Source organism: Brassica napus, chromosome A7, assembly GCF_020379485.1.
Source record: "Brassica napus cultivar Da-Ae chromosome A7, Da-Ae, whole genome shotgun sequence".
NCBI lineage: Eukaryota > Viridiplantae > Streptophyta > Magnoliopsida > Brassicales > Brassicaceae > Brassica > Brassica napus.
This window is the reverse complement of record NC_063440.1, coordinates 23139070-23157438: the sequence shown is the minus strand read 5'-3', so window position 1 is coordinate 23157438 and position 18369 is coordinate 23139070. Positions and strand designations below refer to the sequence as shown.

The 18369-nt window shown below is 37.2% G+C and overlaps 5 protein-coding genes across 6 annotated transcripts; 3 read left to right on the top strand and 2 right to left on the bottom strand.

Moving 5' to 3' along the window:
- Window positions 1-3141: 3141 nt before the first annotated feature.
- On the bottom strand, window positions 3142-4788 carry LOC106357148 (putative clathrin assembly protein At1g68110). The gene has a single exon (XM_013796825.3). The coding sequence runs from the start codon at window positions 4696-4698 to the stop codon at window positions 3613-3615; it is 1086 nt and encodes a 361-aa protein (XP_013652279.2). The 5' UTR covers window positions 4699-4788; the 3' UTR covers window positions 3142-3612.
- Window positions 4789-5287: 499 nt separating this feature from the next.
- Window positions 5288-8078, bottom strand: LOC106353997 (IAA-alanine resistance protein 1). The gene is made up of 11 exons (XM_048736021.1): window positions 7525-8078; window positions 7354-7437; window positions 7216-7265; window positions 7056-7107; window positions 6756-6884; window positions 6442-6662; window positions 6194-6337; window positions 5995-6102; window positions 5806-5907; window positions 5670-5714; window positions 5288-5578 (listed from the first exon to the last, which is right to left on the bottom strand). Exons 1-11 carry the CDS (start codon window positions 7811-7813, stop codon window positions 5420-5422), a joined length of 1383 nt encoding a protein of 460 aa, XP_048591978.1. The 5' UTR covers window positions 7814-8078; the 3' UTR covers window positions 5288-5419.
- A 387-nt stretch (window positions 8079-8465) lies between these two features.
- On the top strand, window positions 8466-10216 carry LOC106353996 (E3 ubiquitin protein ligase RIE1). 2 transcript variants are annotated; one of them, XM_013793837.3, is made up of 5 exons: window positions 8466-9053; window positions 9213-9329; window positions 9408-9540; window positions 9628-9786; window positions 9850-10216. In XM_013793837.3, exons 1-5 carry the CDS (start codon window positions 8578-8580, stop codon window positions 9850-9852), a joined length of 888 nt encoding a protein of 295 aa, XP_013649291.2. In that variant the 5' UTR covers window positions 8466-8577; the 3' UTR covers window positions 9853-10216. The 2 variants fall into 2 exon arrangements, with proteins under 2 accessions (XP_013649291.2, XP_013649290.2); XM_013793836.3 differs by having other exon boundaries at window positions 8467-9053; window positions 9868-10216.
- Window positions 10217-10823: 607 nt separating this feature from the next.
- Window positions 10824-14217, top strand: LOC106353995 (microtubule-associated protein 70-1). Its single transcript, XM_013793835.3, has 11 exons — window positions 10824-11435; window positions 11502-11587; window positions 11661-11726; window positions 11803-11973; window positions 12054-12224; window positions 12316-12471; window positions 12558-12704; window positions 12805-12876; window positions 12951-13493; window positions 13576-13763; window positions 13845-14217. The coding sequence occupies exons 1-11, from the start codon at window positions 11198-11200 to the stop codon at window positions 13882-13884; spliced, it is 1878 nt and encodes a 625-aa protein (XP_013649289.2). The 5' UTR covers window positions 10824-11197; the 3' UTR covers window positions 13885-14217.
- Window positions 14218-14445: 228 nt separating this feature from the next.
- Window positions 14446-16348, top strand: LOC125576293 (S-protein homolog 3-like). The gene has a single exon (XM_048736022.1). The coding sequence runs from the start codon at window positions 15325-15327 to the stop codon at window positions 15880-15882; it is 558 nt and encodes a 185-aa protein (XP_048591979.1). The 5' UTR covers window positions 14446-15324; the 3' UTR covers window positions 15883-16348.
- The last annotated feature ends 2021 nt before the right edge of the window (window positions 16349-18369 follow it).

Sequence of the window (18369 nt, the reverse complement as noted above, 5' to 3'; positions counted from 1 at the left end):
TGAGTAATAATGCTATACTCCACAAACAGCATATAATCACAACGCCCGAAAACCCTTTAGTGAAGCTGTGCATTGAAACCTGAGGCATTTGTCTCGTTCGCTCTTGTTGCCTTCTGAAAGTTGCAACTTAAAAAGTTAATGACATTTTTTTAGATTTCACTGAAACCCAAAACGGAGAGCAATGACTGTTCGTCGGTTTTTAGGAGTACAAAATATACATAAATGTAACTATGGTGCGTGTTCATGTTAAGCGTGGATATACGAGTGCTTAAAATCAACAACACAAAAATGTAACTAATTTCAATGAGGATTTAACCCAAATATCTGACAGTCTAAACTATAAATTAAATATGCATAATTAAGTTTTACCAACATTTAAATCAACAAAGCCTTTAGTCAAAAAAAAACATTTAAATCAATAGTAAGCAAATGATATTTTGTCAAATCAATGTGTACTTCTAAATCAACATTAAATATGCAAAAGATGTCATTATATTATATTCATTCCATTTCAGAATAGATGATGTTTTAGAAGATTGTTTTTGTTTCAAAATAGATGATGTTTTGATATTTTTATGTTATCTTTAATTTTATTGAAAATTGTGCAATCAATTAGATATTGCAGTCATTTCTATAGTTAGTTAAATGATTTTTAAATTATATTTTTAAAATTATTTTTTAGAAAGAAAAAAGTTTTTTAATTTTTGCGCATTAAGCCAAAACATCATGTACGGTAAAAAAGAGGGATAACTTAAAATGATCAAAGCTGAGGTATTCCACGAGATTGAGTGATTGATATGATAATAGAAAAGCAAGATTTAGGGGGTAAGATTAGATGCGAGATTCGTTTTAGAGAAAGAGAAGTACGAATAAAGGAGAGGAGAGGATAGCAGTACAAGAAAACAAACAAAAAGAGTATTAATTAATTAGGTTTAACTAAGGAGGAGAGAATAGTGATGACAACATGGGAGTTGGACCCTTTTGGCTTTTTGCTTTCCAAGCAGTAATGATGAAGAAGTGTAAACTTCTATTGACAACGCACAAAGACTAATTAAAATATAATAGTTACAATTTTTGTATAATAATTCACAGAGAGAAGAAAGTGACTTTGTCTCTATGTCATAATCTTCATAGAAAGCATTGCCAAATCTTGGCCACATGGACGGTGTAAGCCTTTACCCTACGCGCTACTCTCATCTATTGCCTTTGCATTTTCTTCATTATTACATCTCTTATATGTAGCTTTTGTATAATTGTCATCATTATGGATTTGTACATTTGTTCATAAAATAGACTGAGCCTATTAATGCTCACGGATCTATACATACATGATTATGAACCCTACTTTTATTTTTCTCTTTTCAATAAACTAGAATGCTTGGTGATGTTAAGTTGCGACTAGTTACGACTTACGACAATCAACTGGTGCCAAAAGGACGGGAGTCCAGTTAAGTGGCTCGGTCAGGGAAGACAACATCTGTCTGCATTTAAATTTGGAATTAACTGAATATGATCAAATAATTAATACTCCAAATGCTATTTTATGTTATTTTAAGTAAAGAACAATACTGAATTATTGATTCATAAGTCTTAGGATATCTTTTAAAGCTTCTTAATTTTTCATTCTATGGTTGCAAAAGTCTATAAATGTTGTAGAATGACACCAATTATGATACTTGATAGAAACCGGAAAATGCTTTTATATTAATTAATATTCCCTCTATTTTTTTCTATATTTCATATTTTAGAATATCTTTTGTAGACTAGATGATTTTTTGTATTTTTAATGTAAAATTTATTAATATAATTTTGTATTATGCAGTTTTTAATTATTGGTTATTATTGGTCGAATGTAGTTATGTATATAAATAGTAATTTTTTTCAAAAAAAGTATTAAAAAATTGTGTTTGCAAATCTAAATCGTGAACTGATTAAAAAAATTAAGGAGAATATAGTAATGTTTTTGCCATATATCAGAAAAGTATCAGTTACAAATAAAATTTCTTAAACTGAGAGTGACTAGAAGTCCAGTATTCTATTTGTGTGTAAATAAAAAATAGTTTTATTGTTAATATGTTATATTCTGTCGACATGCTATTATATAGTTTATGCGTCCAATCTGCTAGCATGTCCATATACTATATATGGTTTAAGTTATTGTAAGTGCAAAAATTTATGGTCTCTGAATTTTAAAATTATAATTAAGAAAACATGAGCAAACAAGATTGTGAGATTAGGTACAAGTGTGCAACCCATTCATCACGTTTAAACTGGAATGTAGAAAAGAAATAACTGCTGTAAACAAGTTCTATAGTCTGTAAATAATTACTACACTATAACTTTGTTGTCGTGTAATAATATAAGCTTGTAAGTTGATATATATAGTGTTTTAATTTCTATTTAAAGCATTTGGTTAGTTGGAATACTTTTGTTTTTGTCACCATACTATAAATTGTTAATAGTTTTTGTTTTGCTTGATTAGGCGACGTATTATGACTTATGAGAAAGTACTAGTCTCTATAAAGTTCGAAACTTATGGTACATCCTTAAAGTCTTTGCTTTGGCCATACCATTTTATGATTGATAGCGATTTCCCATCGGCCTTGTTGCTTTCCTTGCAAACGAAATCAACACACACATATACATATGGAGGAACATCATTAGCCTTCCTTAATCAAAACAAAAACTAAATATGCTTTTAAAGTGGCTATATTAAAATAAGTTATGTCTAATCAAGAAACGTTTATTTATTTTTCGTTCAACACTAGGTATATGCGGGTTTGAATTTGAAGGACGTAGTAACAATACAAGTACAAGGCGAGGCAATTGGATAAGACCTTGAGAAGGATGGCTTAAATAAAATTACGACGCTTCACATCATGAAGGCTCGGGAGTTTCAAGATTGGGATGCATTATTTGTAATGGTCATGGCTAATTTCATTATAGAATCATCAGGAAGTTTCAGGGATGTTTTCAGAGGCTGCACAGCACTTTTATGGGCTTTACAGGCAACTTGGTTTTTGGGTTCCATTTTCCTATCTTGTCTTTGATTTCCAATAAGATCAATAATAACTCATCAACCTCAGGTGACGCCACAGAAACATCTATACATTACGAAAATAATCGTATGCTCTTTGTGACTAACATCAAAGATACAAAGATAGAATCCAAAATATATAGTTGCAAAAAAAGAAGAAGACAGAATCCAAAATGACTGATAATACTTGAAATTGTGAATCTTCTATAAGATTACCATCTTAACCTCATTACCAAATTTTTATTATCAAACTCACTATGAATCTTATGACTGAGATAATGGTAATGAGATTCATCAACCGTGTTATAGGTGGGGTTGAAGAGGATAGCAGTCCACATGCTGTATCACCAATGTGTCGATGTGCTTGTATTTCCGGAAGGAAATGAACCAAGGTGCCTTTAATGAACTCATAATCAAGCTCGGTATATCTCAAAATGTACCACTTGATCTCTTTTGAATTTTTACTCAAGATACTGGTAAAAATTGTGTATATGTACAGAACCAGAACCAGGGAAAAGGAAAAAAAAAAAGACAAGACAAGTTCAATCTCGTCCAGATTGTTTGTTGTGTCTTCACTAGAACGTAATCAAATCTGGCATCATGTACTCGATATAAACTGGTTCTTGGTACGATACTATAAGAGGCAGAGTATGCTTTTGATATTCTTTAATCACCTTTTCATGGAAACAACACTCATCATCTTCGAAAATCTCCCATTTCTCTGTGATGATCGTCTCCAATCTCGGCTTCTCCAAAACCACCATACCTTTCTCTTCCTCTACTACTTCTTCTTCTCCAACGTTCTCAATCATGTTCTTGATTGTCTCTACTTCCGCCTTTGGTATACTAACGAACTGAGGAGTATCTCTCGCGTTCGGGACGCCAAATCCTTTGCAGAACTCGAAATAGACAGCTAAATCTTCTCCCTGAGATGTTGCCTTATTGATGATCTTTAAGGTCGCAGCGGCGTCTGCTTTACCTGAACTAGGAAGCATTCTGATGACGCCGCTGCATATCCTACCGTAGATGTTGATACTCTCGATCACTATACAATCCATCGCTTCTAGGATCAACGTCCTCTTCATGTTATCAGCAATAGGACGGATCTGTAGAATCAATTCAAGAAGAGACTGCAGTTTCTGTATCCTTTCGGTTTCTTGATTCACCGAAGATCTTCGATTCACGGGGCGGCGGTGGAACTGATCGGATAAGAAAGAAGCGTAGCTGCGAAGGAAGGCGTAGTAAGCACGGACGAAGATGTTGAACCCCCAGGTCTTGCTGAGACACGAATGCCCGTCGGAGAAATCAGAGAGGTCGAAAGGGAGGCGGCGGAGCTCTCCGAGGACGGAAGGGAGTTTGCAGGAGATAACACCGTGGAGAAGCATAAGGGATTTGAGGGAGACGATCCAGCTGCGCGTGTGGCTGACGCGGGAGGAGAGGGTGTGGATCAGCGTTTTGAGGTTGAGATGAGGAGAAGAGCGGATCCATTTGTAGACGCGGTGAGCGTTGGAGTAGTCGACGGAGGAGGAGTCGTGGGAGGTGGCTTTGATGATGGCTGCTTCCAGGTCTAAGTTGTGGTGTGAAGTTCGCCGCGAGAATCCCACCGCTAATAGGCTTTTACGGTCTTTTATCGCGGCGGCGGCTCGTTTCCACAGCTTCATCGTCGAGAGCCCCCTCCCTTCCTCCTCTTCCTCTCTCTCTCTCTAGTTGTCTTTTCTGTATCTTTCTTCTTCCTCGGAGATCAAAAAAATCATCTCTGTAAATGTCCTTCTCTATTTTAAGTTCTTGTCCCTAAACCATCCGTTAATACCGTTGTAACCGCTAATTTCATTAAAAAACATATTTTTTTGATAGACAACGACAAAAGCTGGCACGTGCGAACATTTTTTTTTAATTCGTGCATTTTTTTAAAACCGAACCAAAGTCGTATAAAATGTCCTGATTTGGGTTTGTTTTCATGTCTAATAAGCAAAATGTCATTTGTTCCATCTTCGAGCTCAAATTCATGACATGATTCTCTTGGGACAGCATTATGTTTACCAATTAGTAATCAACGAAAGGTGCAAATCTCAATTGTGAAGAAAATCATTCTAAACCTTACATTCAGTCCGTAATGAGGACAAGTTACATTGGTTTGGCTCGTCCTACTAAATTTAGAGACGTGAAGTTCTACTGAGTTTATCAGACCGAACCGAAATGTAGCTGAATTTTCCTTGAGGTTCTATAATTCAAAAAAGAAAAAAACTCCTATGAACCAAAGCTGGATTGGGCAACCTTTTTGACTCGAACATTTTTGCAATAAGTGTAGAAGATAGTCATTTCTGTAACCCCAGTTTGGGACATGTCTTTTATATCAGGCTACAAAGCAATTGTTAAGAGAGATCATTCAAGAAGAGAGATGACAAGAGCAACACTCATGCCAAGTATCAACGATATCAAATGGCACACACTGTTTTTAACTGTCGATTTTCCCGAGTTGTTGTTCATCTCCGCAAGAACGCCTGCAACCGCTATGTATATGAATCCTCCCGCTGTGAATCCCTACAACATTTCAATCACCCACCCAAAATATAATAAACATTATTTAGATATAACGTTACAAAAACGAATCAAAGCCAAATGTTTTTACTACCTCAATCAACGATGACTGTCCCGGTTCATTTCCCCAGACCAAAACCTGTGGCCAAGACAAATAAAAAAAAAACATAACGAAGGTTAGTTCAATTTCAATATATCTCTAGAAAGGTTTTCAGACGTAAAAGACTTGCCAATGAAGTTCCTGCAAGTGCGACGAGTGCAGAGAGGAAGTTGAAGAAGAGTGCCTTTGTTACAGTGAAGCCTGACCTCACTAGAATCCCAAAGTCACCTATCTGCAAAGTATTGTTATTTTTTAAAGGGGTTACTTACTTGTTGCTATACACATTCTCAAAGTTTGTAAATGAAACAGAGTAGGGGACCTCTTGGGGAAGCTCGTGCGCAAGTAAGAACATGGTTCTTGACCATCCACCAACTGATCCGTAGATGAGAAACGCACTTCCTAACGCCATTCCATCAGTAAAATTGTGCTGCACAACAACAAAAAACGGGAAAGAGATCTTATCTTCTCAGATGAAGCTGAAGCATCTTTAAAAGATAACAAAGGAAGCACGTACTTACAACACCATCGGAGAACAAGTTGAGGTAACCAAATACTAGGCTTGAGTTCTTCTCCACTTGTTCAGGTTTGTCCAATTTTCCATTGGAGATAGTTTCTGAGCCTGAGTTTGATTTATCCACACCATCACTCGCACAAGTCTTTCTCTGCAGTGTAACAAACAAGTCAACAATATGGATTAAATGACTAAGTAACCATAGTAGAGATCTGCTGCAGATGGAAACGTTGACATGGAAGTGGTGGTTCTCACCTTACGGAGAGATTTGTCTTTAGAGCCGGTTGAGACTTTCTCTGATGAATTTTCAGTTGCATCAGAGGGACACTGTTTGTCCGCGTTGTTATGATCGTCCTCATCTTTCAGTTTCTTACTGCCTGCATGGTGGTGATGGTGACCCCAAGTATTGGATCCAGACGAGTTTTCTTCGACGTACCGCACCAATTTCTCCACAAGAAGGAAGACCACAATCCCAGCTAGACAATCAAGAATCATTGTTTAAATTGAAATATAAGATTTGCCAAACTACTTTGTTTGATAAACACAAGGGCAAGTGTTCTACTACTTACCGAGAACGGACAATCCAACAGACAGATCTTGTATAGAATGTGAATGTGAAGGCGAATCCGAATGAGAGTGAGAATGATCATGATGGTCATGACTCTCATGGTGATCATGCGAATGAGAGTGACCACCACCTGCCACACAAAAAAAAAAAATTGCACTTTAGAAGATATATCTTGGTATAGTTGGTAGACAACAAGGGGAAACATGAGAGTATTAAAGGCAGCAAAATGAGTAGGCTTAAGAAACAAGTTTATACATCAATGTGCATACTAGTAAGAAGAGATCAGATCAATGTACTGTACCAAAAGCATGTGGCAATTGGTGAAGAAAAGCATCCCCCAACATAGCTCCTGCCTGATAAACCAAGTAAACAGAGAATATTTGAAGCAGCAACAGATCATATACATGTCAACCATAACCGCCAGAGAAAAGCAAATGCAGGAAAAGAAACAAAAGACATACCCCAAAGAGAGCCAGGGCATCAACAAACCATTTTGCAGGCTTCCCTTGAACTGTAAATTGAAACATCAACTAGTTACAACATCAAACAGTCAACACCAAAGGTCCTTTGGTTTATAGTATCCTCAGAGATTTACTTACCGAACATAACAGGGAGCAATATCAGACAAATGAGTGACGCCAAGCTAACCAAAAGAGAGCATCCCAACGCATTAACCCACAATGCTGCAATTAAAAGAAAAAAAAAAGAGAGAATCCTAATCATCATCAAATTCATCTACAACACTTTTAAAACTCAATAAACCAAATTACCAAATCCAGAAAGATGAGAACTTGATTCGTGATCATGATCGTGATGAAGACAAGGCCCAAACCCACACAGCCTCATATCCTCCTCCTCAGCCAGCTCCTCCGGCAACTTCATCTTCACCTCCTCCTCATGATGATCATCATGCGAATGACTACACCCACCTCCGTGGTGATGATGCACGTGGTCCTCACGCGCCGGCGTTGAGTGAGAGAGTCCGGTGTCTACGCACAGATCCAGGAACAGCACCAGAACTAGTAACGGAACCGCGAGTCTTGTCAGTGACAACGACATCTGATTGATCTAATGCAGGCGGGGAGGGGAGAGATTAAGAAGAGCGGCGGTTGTTGCAGCAGGTGCCTTCGACGGTGATGAAGCAGACGATGCAGAAGATGAGAATTATGATTCCGACTATGACTCCGAATGTCACCACATCCATTTTTTTGTAATTAATCAACCTTTGAATATTTTTTCTTTTTTTGTAATTTTGACCCCTCTCTTTCTAAATCGAGAAGAAATACCCCAATCCCCACTTATGAGAGTGGTCCGTTACCTTACTCGTCCCTTATACTTTTGTGTATGAAGAAGCGTCAATGTCAATCCTCGTAGGGTACCTTGATTGATCCAAAACTTATTTGCTTCAAAAACAACCACAGATCTCCCACTCCTCAAATCAGCAATTTTTTTTATTCAACTTAAAATATATATATATATATATATATATATTCGTAGAAATATTGGACCATCTACAATTTACCACCATTTGTGCCTTTTTAAGAAGCTAGAAATCAAATGACTAACCAACTCATTGACACATGCCAAATCTCAAGTTTCAATACCCACTAGTCCATAGTTGACTACCAAAAAAATTTCACTAATTCTATGAACCAAACACAACTTCAAAAAGAGCAATTAACAATTTAAATACATTAATGACTCACAGATTCACCAAATCATTTATAACTTTTATAAAAATACAGAAGAAACAAAAGTATACTACACCTCTCAGCTGCTTCAGTAAGAGAAAAAAACACAAACCCTAGATTTATCTTCAGACCATGTCTTCTTCACCTCAATCTCCAACCATGTCCGATTCCTCCTCCCCGCTTCTCCGCTCCCGTCAATCTCCCCGACGCCGCCAGCCCGTAATCGCGGTTCTGTTAAACCGAGCTACGCGTCGGCGAGGACCATCGATGGTCGTGAGAGAGACGGCTGCGCAGGAGCTCGAGGAGCGGAGAGCCGATTGGGGCTACTCTAAGCCTGTCGTGGCTCTCGACATGCTCTGGAACGCTGCCTTTGTGGTTGTTGCAGCTGTGATGCTTTTGGTTTACAAGGAGGAGAAGCCGAACGTTCCGGTTAGGGTTTGGATCTGTGGTTACGCGGTTCAGTGTCTTGTTCATGTGGTGCTTGTGTGGTTGGAGTTTAGGAAGAGGAACGCGAGTAGGAGTGGTGGGGATTTGGAAGCTGGGGAAGGTTCTGGTGGTGGAGGTAGGAATGATAGTGATGATGAAGATGGTGATGAGAGGATCCTCAGGTTAGCTCTCTGCTTGCTTTTAGCTTGTGTAAGAATGAAAAAGATTAGTCTTTTTATTACCAAAGTTATTACTTTTATTGTAATGGTTTAGTTTCTTGTTTGGGTTGCTTTGTTCTTCAGGAAAAAAAAATTATTTACTAATGATTGAATTGTTCTCAGCACTAAGACTTGTGAATCGATGAACACCATTATATCATTTGTCTGGTGGATTGTTGGCTTCTACTGGCTTGTATCTGGTGGTGAGATCCTTCTGGAAAACGCATCGCATTTGTACTGGTATGGGGTGATATCAGCTTAATGTTTCTTATGAATGGGTAAATGGATATGACATTTTAAAGAGTTTAATGCGTGCAGGTTGACTTTTGTTTTCCTGTCATTTGATGTGTTCTTCGCCGTCTTCTGCGTTGTGGTTGCGTGTCTTATCGGAATCGCTCTCTGTTGCTGCCTCCCTTGTATCATTGCTCTTCTTTACGCCGTTGCTGGTCAGGTATGGCCTGAAACAGCAACCTTTTCGACTTCAAAAATTGACTTTACCTTTTGGAAGAAATAAAAATGAATTCTATGTGTGTTTCAGGAGGGTGCATCAGAAGCAGATCTCAGCATCCTTCCCAAGTACAAGTTTCAGATGATGAACAATGGTGAAAAGCAAACAGATGGTGGCGGGAAAATGATACCTATCGAAGCAGGCGCTGAGTATTCGGGAAACGAACGAGTACTTGAGCCTGAAGATGCTGTAAGTTGTTAAATGTTTTTATAGAGAAGTTTAAAATATAATTTCAGAGCTTTTTTCCTTTAGTGATGGGTGTTTGTGTAGGACTGTTGTATATGTCTGAGTTCATATGAAGATGGAACAGAGCTGGTGACACTTCCTTGTAACCACCACTTTCACTCGACGTGCATCGAGAAATGGCTGAAAATGAATGCGACGTGTCCATTGTGCAAGTTCAATATTCTCAAAGGTAATGATGAACAAGAATGAAAACAGAAGAAAGAGGATTCATCCCTTAAGTTTGCTTTGGCACTTGTTTTTTTTATGTTGTATATAGAGAGTAGAAAATGATTTTCATTTTGTAAGCCGTAAGAGATATATAAATTGTGACCGTGTTGTCATTCCTGTTTATCATGTATCAAATAAAGAGTTTATATATGAATATTTTCAGAAATGTCAAAACTAGGCCCTGCAGATGCTATCCAGAATCTTGTATTTTTTGGTTTTGTTCGGTTTGTTTAGGTTGATCCGATCATGCTACACTTCAAATTCAGTTTAGTAACCGGTTTGGTTCGGACAAGCCACCCAGCACCAGAGGTGTAATAATCAATGAACCGTAATCCTATTTTCATTTTTTCGGTAAATCAAATATATTTGGTAACGACGATTGTCCACATAGTTTACATTTGTATTCATTCAATATTGAGGGATTTATTTTTTAATTAGTAGAAAAGCAAACTTACAAGATTGAATATCCTTGGAAAATAAAGTCCCTTGAAAAGAAAAAAACAAAGAGGATCGACACACTAGACAATAGACATCGAACACGTAATCGCCCCCGAAAAAAGGCAAAAGGACATATTACACGTTCCTCCCTCCTTAATTTCACGCGCAAAACAAAGTGTTTGACTCTAATCACAGACTCAACTCTCCAACCCAAATTTACTATAATAAACCAAGAAAATAGATCAAATGATAATGTCTATATTTGTTACGTTAGATAATTAATGTAATTGTGACAAAAAAAAGATAATTAATGTAATACATTACATTAACTCTTACTCAAGTGCGTTGATCAAGTCATTAATAATAATCCAGTCTTCATTCTTCTCTAGTCTTCTCATAGACAAAGAAGATAAAGAGATAAACAACCATAACAACATTTAAATCACTCTCTCTCTCTCTCTCTCTCGTTTATAATCACTAAACAGAAAAAGAGAAGAAAGATCTCTGAAACTAATTCTCTCTCTCTCTAGGTTTAGCATAACACATACACACATTCTCTCTCCTCTCCGTAACGACTCTGATTTGAAAACTATCTCTCTCTAGAAATCTGCATTATTAAGCTCACACACTCTCTCCCTCTCTCTACTCTGCATTCTGGATCGTGAGGATTCCGGATGCGTTTGTGAGTGAGGGGATCACCAGATCGGAGATGACGGATGTAACAACCGACGGAGGCTTCTCGGCCGAGACGCCTTATCCGTCGTTAACAGTCTCTGCGTCTTACAAGGATACCAGCAGCGGCAACGGAGGAGCGAAAAGCTCGTCTCGGAGAAGGCCAATCAGGCCTAGCTTCGACGCCGCCACCGACAACAACGAGTTCATCACTCAGCTCCACGGCTCGGATCCAGTGAAGGTGGAGCTTAACCGTCTCGAGAACGAAGTTAGAGGTGCTCGATCTAGTAACTATATATGTCGACTTCAGATCTAATCATACTTCTTCAATGGTTTCTCAGATAAGGATCGAGAGTTGGGAGAAGCACACGCCGAGATCAAGGCCTTGAGACTATCCGAGAGGCAAAGAGAGAAAGCTGTTGAAGAGGTGCGTTCGTTTTCTTCAATTCTCTTCCTTCGTGCTTATTGTAAGCTGACGTCACCTTTTATCTTCTTTATAGCTTACGGATGAGCTTACTAAGTTGGAGGAGAAGCTCAAGTTAACTGAATCGCTTCTCCAAGGCAAAGTAATTATTGAAACGACGTCACTCTTTGTTTTATCTTTTATTTACGCTGCTCATTTTGGTTATGGTCAACATACAGAATCTTGAAATCAAGAAGATCAATGAGGAGAAGAAAGCCTCCATGGCTGCTCAGTTTGCTGCTGAAGCCACCTTGAGGAGAGTCCACGCTGCTCAGAAAGATGATGACATGCCTCCTATTGAAGCTATTCTAGCTCCGTTAGAAGCTGAGCTTAAGCTTGCACGATCTGAGGTATTGTTTTGAAGGGTGCTACTGTCTACTTGCGTTTATCGGAGATTTTGATCGGTTTAGGATGTGTTTTTTCTGCGTAGATTGGGAAGCTTCAGGAAGATAACAGAGCCTTGGATCGTCTCACTAAATCAAAAGAAGCGGCTTTACTTGATGCTGAGAGGACTGTTCAAACCGCCATGGCTAAAGCTGCTTTGGTTGATGATCTTCAGAATAAGAACCAGGAGTTGATGAAACAGATAGAGATCTGTCAGGTGCTCTCTACTTTTAATCATTATCCTCTTCTTTGTGTTGTACCCATCACACGTTGCTAACAAAGGATCCCTTATCTATTTGATGGTTTAGGAAGAAAACAAGATTCTAGACAAAATGCACAGGCAAAAGGTTGCTGAGGTGGAAAAGCTTACTCAGACTGTTAGAGAGCTGGAAGAGGCTGTTCTTGCTGGTGGCGCTGCTGCTAATGCCGTCAGGGATTACCAGCGGAAGTTCCAAGAGATGAATGTAATTTTTATACACAAATCTTTTCTTTTTTTGGTCAATAGGAATTTCCAACTGATGTAGTGATGTTTTATTGCTCTGTCTTTCAGGAAGAACGAAAAACTCTTGACCGTGAACTTGCGCGTGCAAAGGTTACAGCAAACAGAGTTGCTACGGTGGTTGCAAATGAATGGAAGGATGGTAATGATAAAGTGATGCCTGTGAAGCAGTGGCTTGAAGAAAGAAGGTTTCTTCAGGTTTACTTTTGATATCATTGTCCCTCTCCAAATGTTTTGTTATGTAGATCTTTGCAGTGACAAAGGCACAACCTTACATTCTCAACTCCCTTTTTTGCAGGGAGAAATGCAACAACTCCGCGATAAGCTTGCCATATCAGACCGAGCTGCTAAATCTGAAGCACAACTGAAAGTATACATCTTATTTGTGTTATTCATTCTGTTTAACTGAACAAAAAGTAAACTAAATATTTGTACAATTTACAGGAAAAGTTTCAACTACGGCTTAAAGTGCTTGAAGAGACATTGAGAGGCACCTCAAGCAGCAGTATACGGAACACACCTGAGGGAAGAAGCATGAGTAATGGACCCTCTCGCAGGCAGTCACTTGGTGGAGCAGATAATTTACAAAAGTTCGGATCAAATGGCTTTCTGCCAAAGAAATCTCCATCTTCTCAGATGAGGAATGCCTTTACTTCTAACTCCACCTCAGTATTGAAGAACGCTAAAGGAACATCTAGGTCATTTGATGGAGGCACAAGATCATTGGACAGAGGCAAGGCACTCCTAAACGGACCTGGGAAGTATTCATTCAACAAGGCTTGCGAGGAAGCCAAAGAATCAGAGTCGTCACCTAATGCCTGGAAAGAAGATTCAGAGGAGAAGCCACCGAGTGAACTCCCTGCACCAACAACTGAAGACAATGTCCCAGGGGTTTTGTACGATTTGCTTCAAAAGGAAGTAGTTGCCTTGAGGAAATCTTCACATGAAAAGGATCAAAGCCTCAAAGACAAGGATGACGCCATAGAGGTAAATCTCTGAATTTGCCATATAACATGTTGCTAAAAAAGACGTGCTTGTAATGGAAGTGTTGGGTTTTATTTTTCTGTAGATGTTAGCCAAAAAGGTTGAAACATTAACAAAAGCAATGGAGGTTGAAGCAAAGAAGATGAGAAGGGAAGTAGCTGCAATGGAGAAAGAGGTTGCTGCTATGCGTGTGGATAAAGATCAAGATAACAGAGCTAAAAGGTCTTCAAACACCAAGAACCCGTCCAACACCGCCCAGATTCTTACTGGAAGGTATATACAGTTTCACTGTTTTACTTACTTGATCCGTTATCATTGTATAAAAATCAGACTAAACTTGATCTTCTTCTGTAGAGCTGCTGGACGAAGTGGGTTAACAAGGAGCACACAATGAAATGAGCGAAGAGATTGGTTCCCCTTATAGGCTGGTGTGCTTTTGAAGCTCTTTTTTAACCTTATATCTTCTTGTTTTCACTTCCTCTTGTGATTTATTGTATTACCATAGAACTCATAAGAATGTTATGGAAAAGAGAGAGAAGGGTTGTGCTTTCTGACTTAGATCGGCGTAGACTACTTAGAGGGAGAGATGTTTGATATGTTGGTATAACATTTTCGGAAGTAGTTTGTCTGTGCTGTTTAAGTTTTAGCTTTGCACTTGACACTTCTTCGGTTTCTTCATTCCACTTGAGGTGTTGTGTGATTATTAATGTTTTTGGTTCGGTTGATATTTAGATCTCCAGACACACTATCTTCCATGTTTCGGTTGTTCGATACGTCAAAATCAAATCTCTGATTGATCTAAAAATCTTATTTTTCTAATTTTTTCTTATTTATGAAAAAGCATGCTAGAGAGCAGAGACTTCCAATGAACATGGTCTTACGTCGCCATAGAATCCATGAGAATAACTAAACAAAGAGGAGCACAATCTCATTTTTTTGGTGGAGTTCAAAACAAATAGCACTGAATTGCCTGGGAGGTCTGTACAGCTAAGGATATGGCGGGACTAGATTTTCGAGATCTACATGATTTTAATATTGCATTTTCTGATAAACAATTCTGAAGACTAATCAAATTTCTGTCGTCTTCTGAAAGAAAGACATGGTTCCCAAAATCGAGAAAACGTATTAACCATCATTTGCATGGCGTAATATCATGGCAGCAAAATCTCTATTAAAATCGAGTTTGCGGAAAACCATTGGATCCGGTCGAGATACGAGGGTTTGAAGTGAACCTCGGGTCCCAGACGCTGCTGCTCGACCACCTAGATTTGCCGACCACATTATTTATAGATTGTCTCAACTCTTTGTTCATTCCTTTATAATAGCTTTGTTCGTTCCTCAAACGCCAGCGTCGCGGGCAGCGACAATAAATAACAAGCATGAGAGAGAAATAGTGATGCATCATTGTTATATGATTGTCGCCGGTAACTGCCATCGGTAGCCTTTTCACCATTTTTATCGCCGCTGTAAATTTCAGCAGCTCACGCGTGTATTATGTGCCACTAGCGTTCAGTTTTTGCATCTTCAGATTCAGAATTTTGACTTGATGTTTTTAAAATAAATATTTTGATATTATTTCAAAGGGCTATAAGTCTTGAGTCAAAACAAGAATTAATGCAGTTTCTTGAAACACCAAGAATACGATAATTTGTTTCCGAATATATAACAAAAATAAGTAAATTTGTTACTCTAGAGGAAAGCAATATAAACATTTCCACAGTCCATGAATACGATCACAGACCAAATACATGCATTCAAACGTAACATTGTTATTTAGTCATCCTCAAATATATTTACATTTTTGTTAGCATCTATAAATAAAGAACCAATATGCATGTTAAATTCAATCCAACAACCCATTTTAATCTACATAGCAATGGCTTTCTCTAATATGCCTCATTGCATATTGATGTTTATGGTCTCATTTTTCATTCTTACTCTTTTTGTTGCAGCGTTAGATGTCTCAGATTCTCCGGCGGAAGCACCAGGACCAGGATCAGGCGGTGACGGCTTCTGGCCTCTAGCAAAAAAGCATGTCGTAATCCACAACGTTGTAAGCAACAAGCAAACTCTGAATGTACATTGCAATTCTAGTGACGATGACTTGGGGTTGATCCATATCCGTTGGAATCGTTACTGGGGTTTCCGATTTCGTGTTAACATTTGGGAAACTACAAGGTTTCGTTGTCATTTTACGTGGTCCGGAGGCGGATCTCACTATTTTGAAATATTTAATGTATGGAGAGACGATAACGATTTTGGGAAGTTTCCAGCCTGTAGTGATTGTATTTGGGATGTGGGAAGAGACGAAAAAGACCAAGCTATGTGTCGTCTAAGTGAAGATTCTTCAGATCCTTATTGTTTCCCATGGGACGATGTATTAAAAGTATAAGAAAAGAAGAAACTTCTATTGCTATCTATAATCTAAAAAATGTTACCGCCGTAATAGATTGTAATAATACAATATCATTCGTAATGTTCGAATACTTCAAAAAGTTCTCTTTGAAAAAATGGTTTTAGTTTACCGTTGATGCTAAAACAATAAATGTAAAGGATGGTTAAAAGTTACCAAGAGTGCTATAATATTGTAGAAATTTTGAAAAATCAGAAAAGTTGGAGTTTCCCATCCGAAGAATATTGGTAAGATCATGCTGAAGAAGCAATCAAAGGCACAATACCATCGACAACAATTGGAGAAACCCAATTGAATTTTTGTTTCATATCTAATGGGGTTCTGTTTTTCTTGTCAAATGAATTTCACATCGTTAACGGTTACTTCTACTTCGAGCGGGGAATTTTGTTTTAACTAATACTTAATTATGCTTATTTTAAAGTTAACTTTATAAACTACCTTCAAATCTCTCTCTCCCCCTTGTTAAAAAATTGTTTTCTGTATAAAATCTTTCTACTAAGATGGACCAAGTGTATCCCACCAAAATATTATAAAAGTGTTTTGAGGCCCATATGAAATAGCCCATAAAGTACACTGACAGAAGAGCCAAACATCAGCACGTTTACCATATCAACAACAATCAATGAATTTGTGACGTTTATTCACTGTTTCAAACTATTCATTTACAGGGTTCATGCGACACGATTTCGAGAAATAACATGACTATCACACATCATCGTTGCAACAACACAAATTTAAAATTTTGTTTACGTTGAATCAAAACCTTAGCTTGTGATGCAAATAATGTACGATACAACACTTTCTAATAATATATTTAAGAGAAAAAGATAGTTAACCAAACGTAATGGATTACTTTGTATTGTCAAAGGTTATAAATTGTGACGGTTTGATTTGTTCATTGGCTTAAGACTCATCATGAAATACAGAGAAGTATAATATGGTTTGAATTCCCTCGTACTGCACTTTTATATTATATATGGATGCTTTTTAGATTACAAAAAAAATAACTCGTAAATTGATTTGGAATTAATGGAACAAAAATAAATAGAATGATAGGAATGGAATACAGCAAAAAATGGAATGAAATACATTCCATTCATTCATGAAGAATTTTGTTATGGAATAATTTTCTTTATATTTTATCAAAATATTTTTGGAATTGGTGGAATGATCATTCCATTTATATCAAATGGTAAATTTTTTTTTGGAATTAATAAAATCCACCATTCCACATCATTTCATTCCAAAATATTGTAATCCAGTTGCACCCAATACATTGCAACAAAGACTTAAGAGATTAATCTAAGCTTCGGTTTGGAATCATCCGGTTATACAGAACAGTTGAGAATATGCTAATTACATCCAATGTCACTGGTCCAAGTCTTTTTTTTTTTAATTAGGTCCAAGTCTTATATTGGTCGGTTCACTTCTTTCAATAGATTCGTGATTCTCATGATCATATTGTGCAGTTAAGTTATGAAAATGAAATAATGACAAACTAGAGCGAAATTAAAATCAGTGGTAATATCCAACTGATCATCTGAAGTGCAAGATAGCCAAGTTTGACTTCTGATCACTTCAAGTATCATGTTGGATCACATTTATATGCAAGTTATAGGTTCTATGGATCTGAATTTTCTAATTATCAAATTAATAAATGTATCTTACGGAATAGATTTAAAATTGTACTAAGCAAAATAATATAATGATTGATGTACTGCATGTGCTATAACGTGAACAGTACAAATTAACTGAGAGTTAGGGTTTCACAAGTTTATTGTATTTATAAATAAAACTATACAAAGACTTTAATTAGAAAGAATGTACATTCACATAACACAGCCCTAAGATCTAGCTCCTCTCCTAATATACGAAAATGAGCAAGCTCAAAGAATGTTGAATATATACTTTATATCTCCCTAATTTCATTTTATATTTATAATTTTGGTGTCAAATTATCTTTGACTAATCAGGAAAGAATGTGATACGTGATATTATTATACAAAAATTTATATATATAAATAATCATTTTGGTTTGAGTGATATCAATTTTTATTTTAACCTTTTTTGCCTGACTTGATTTATGGAGACACGATTCCTTAAAAGGGACAAATCATTATAGGAAGATAAGCTAGTGGGTGTGTATATGCACCAAAAAGATGCCAAATATATAAATAAATGAAACTTAAAGTTGACCCCAAAATAAGTGTAACAGGATAGATGCCTAGAGGCTATAGCTAGGATGTATAATGACACTCACAGCTTCTTTAGTCTAACCTGGCATTCACATGTTCAGATCAGAATATTTGAATAGAAACCTATACGTTTTGACATTTTGTCTTTATAACTCACTTATGCATTTTACTCTTTTCTCACATTTAAATATGAGTTAAGAAGTAAGAAGCAAAAAACTAATGGTCTTGATAGTTCTAAAAGGCTATATACTGTATAAATTATAGTTAAAAA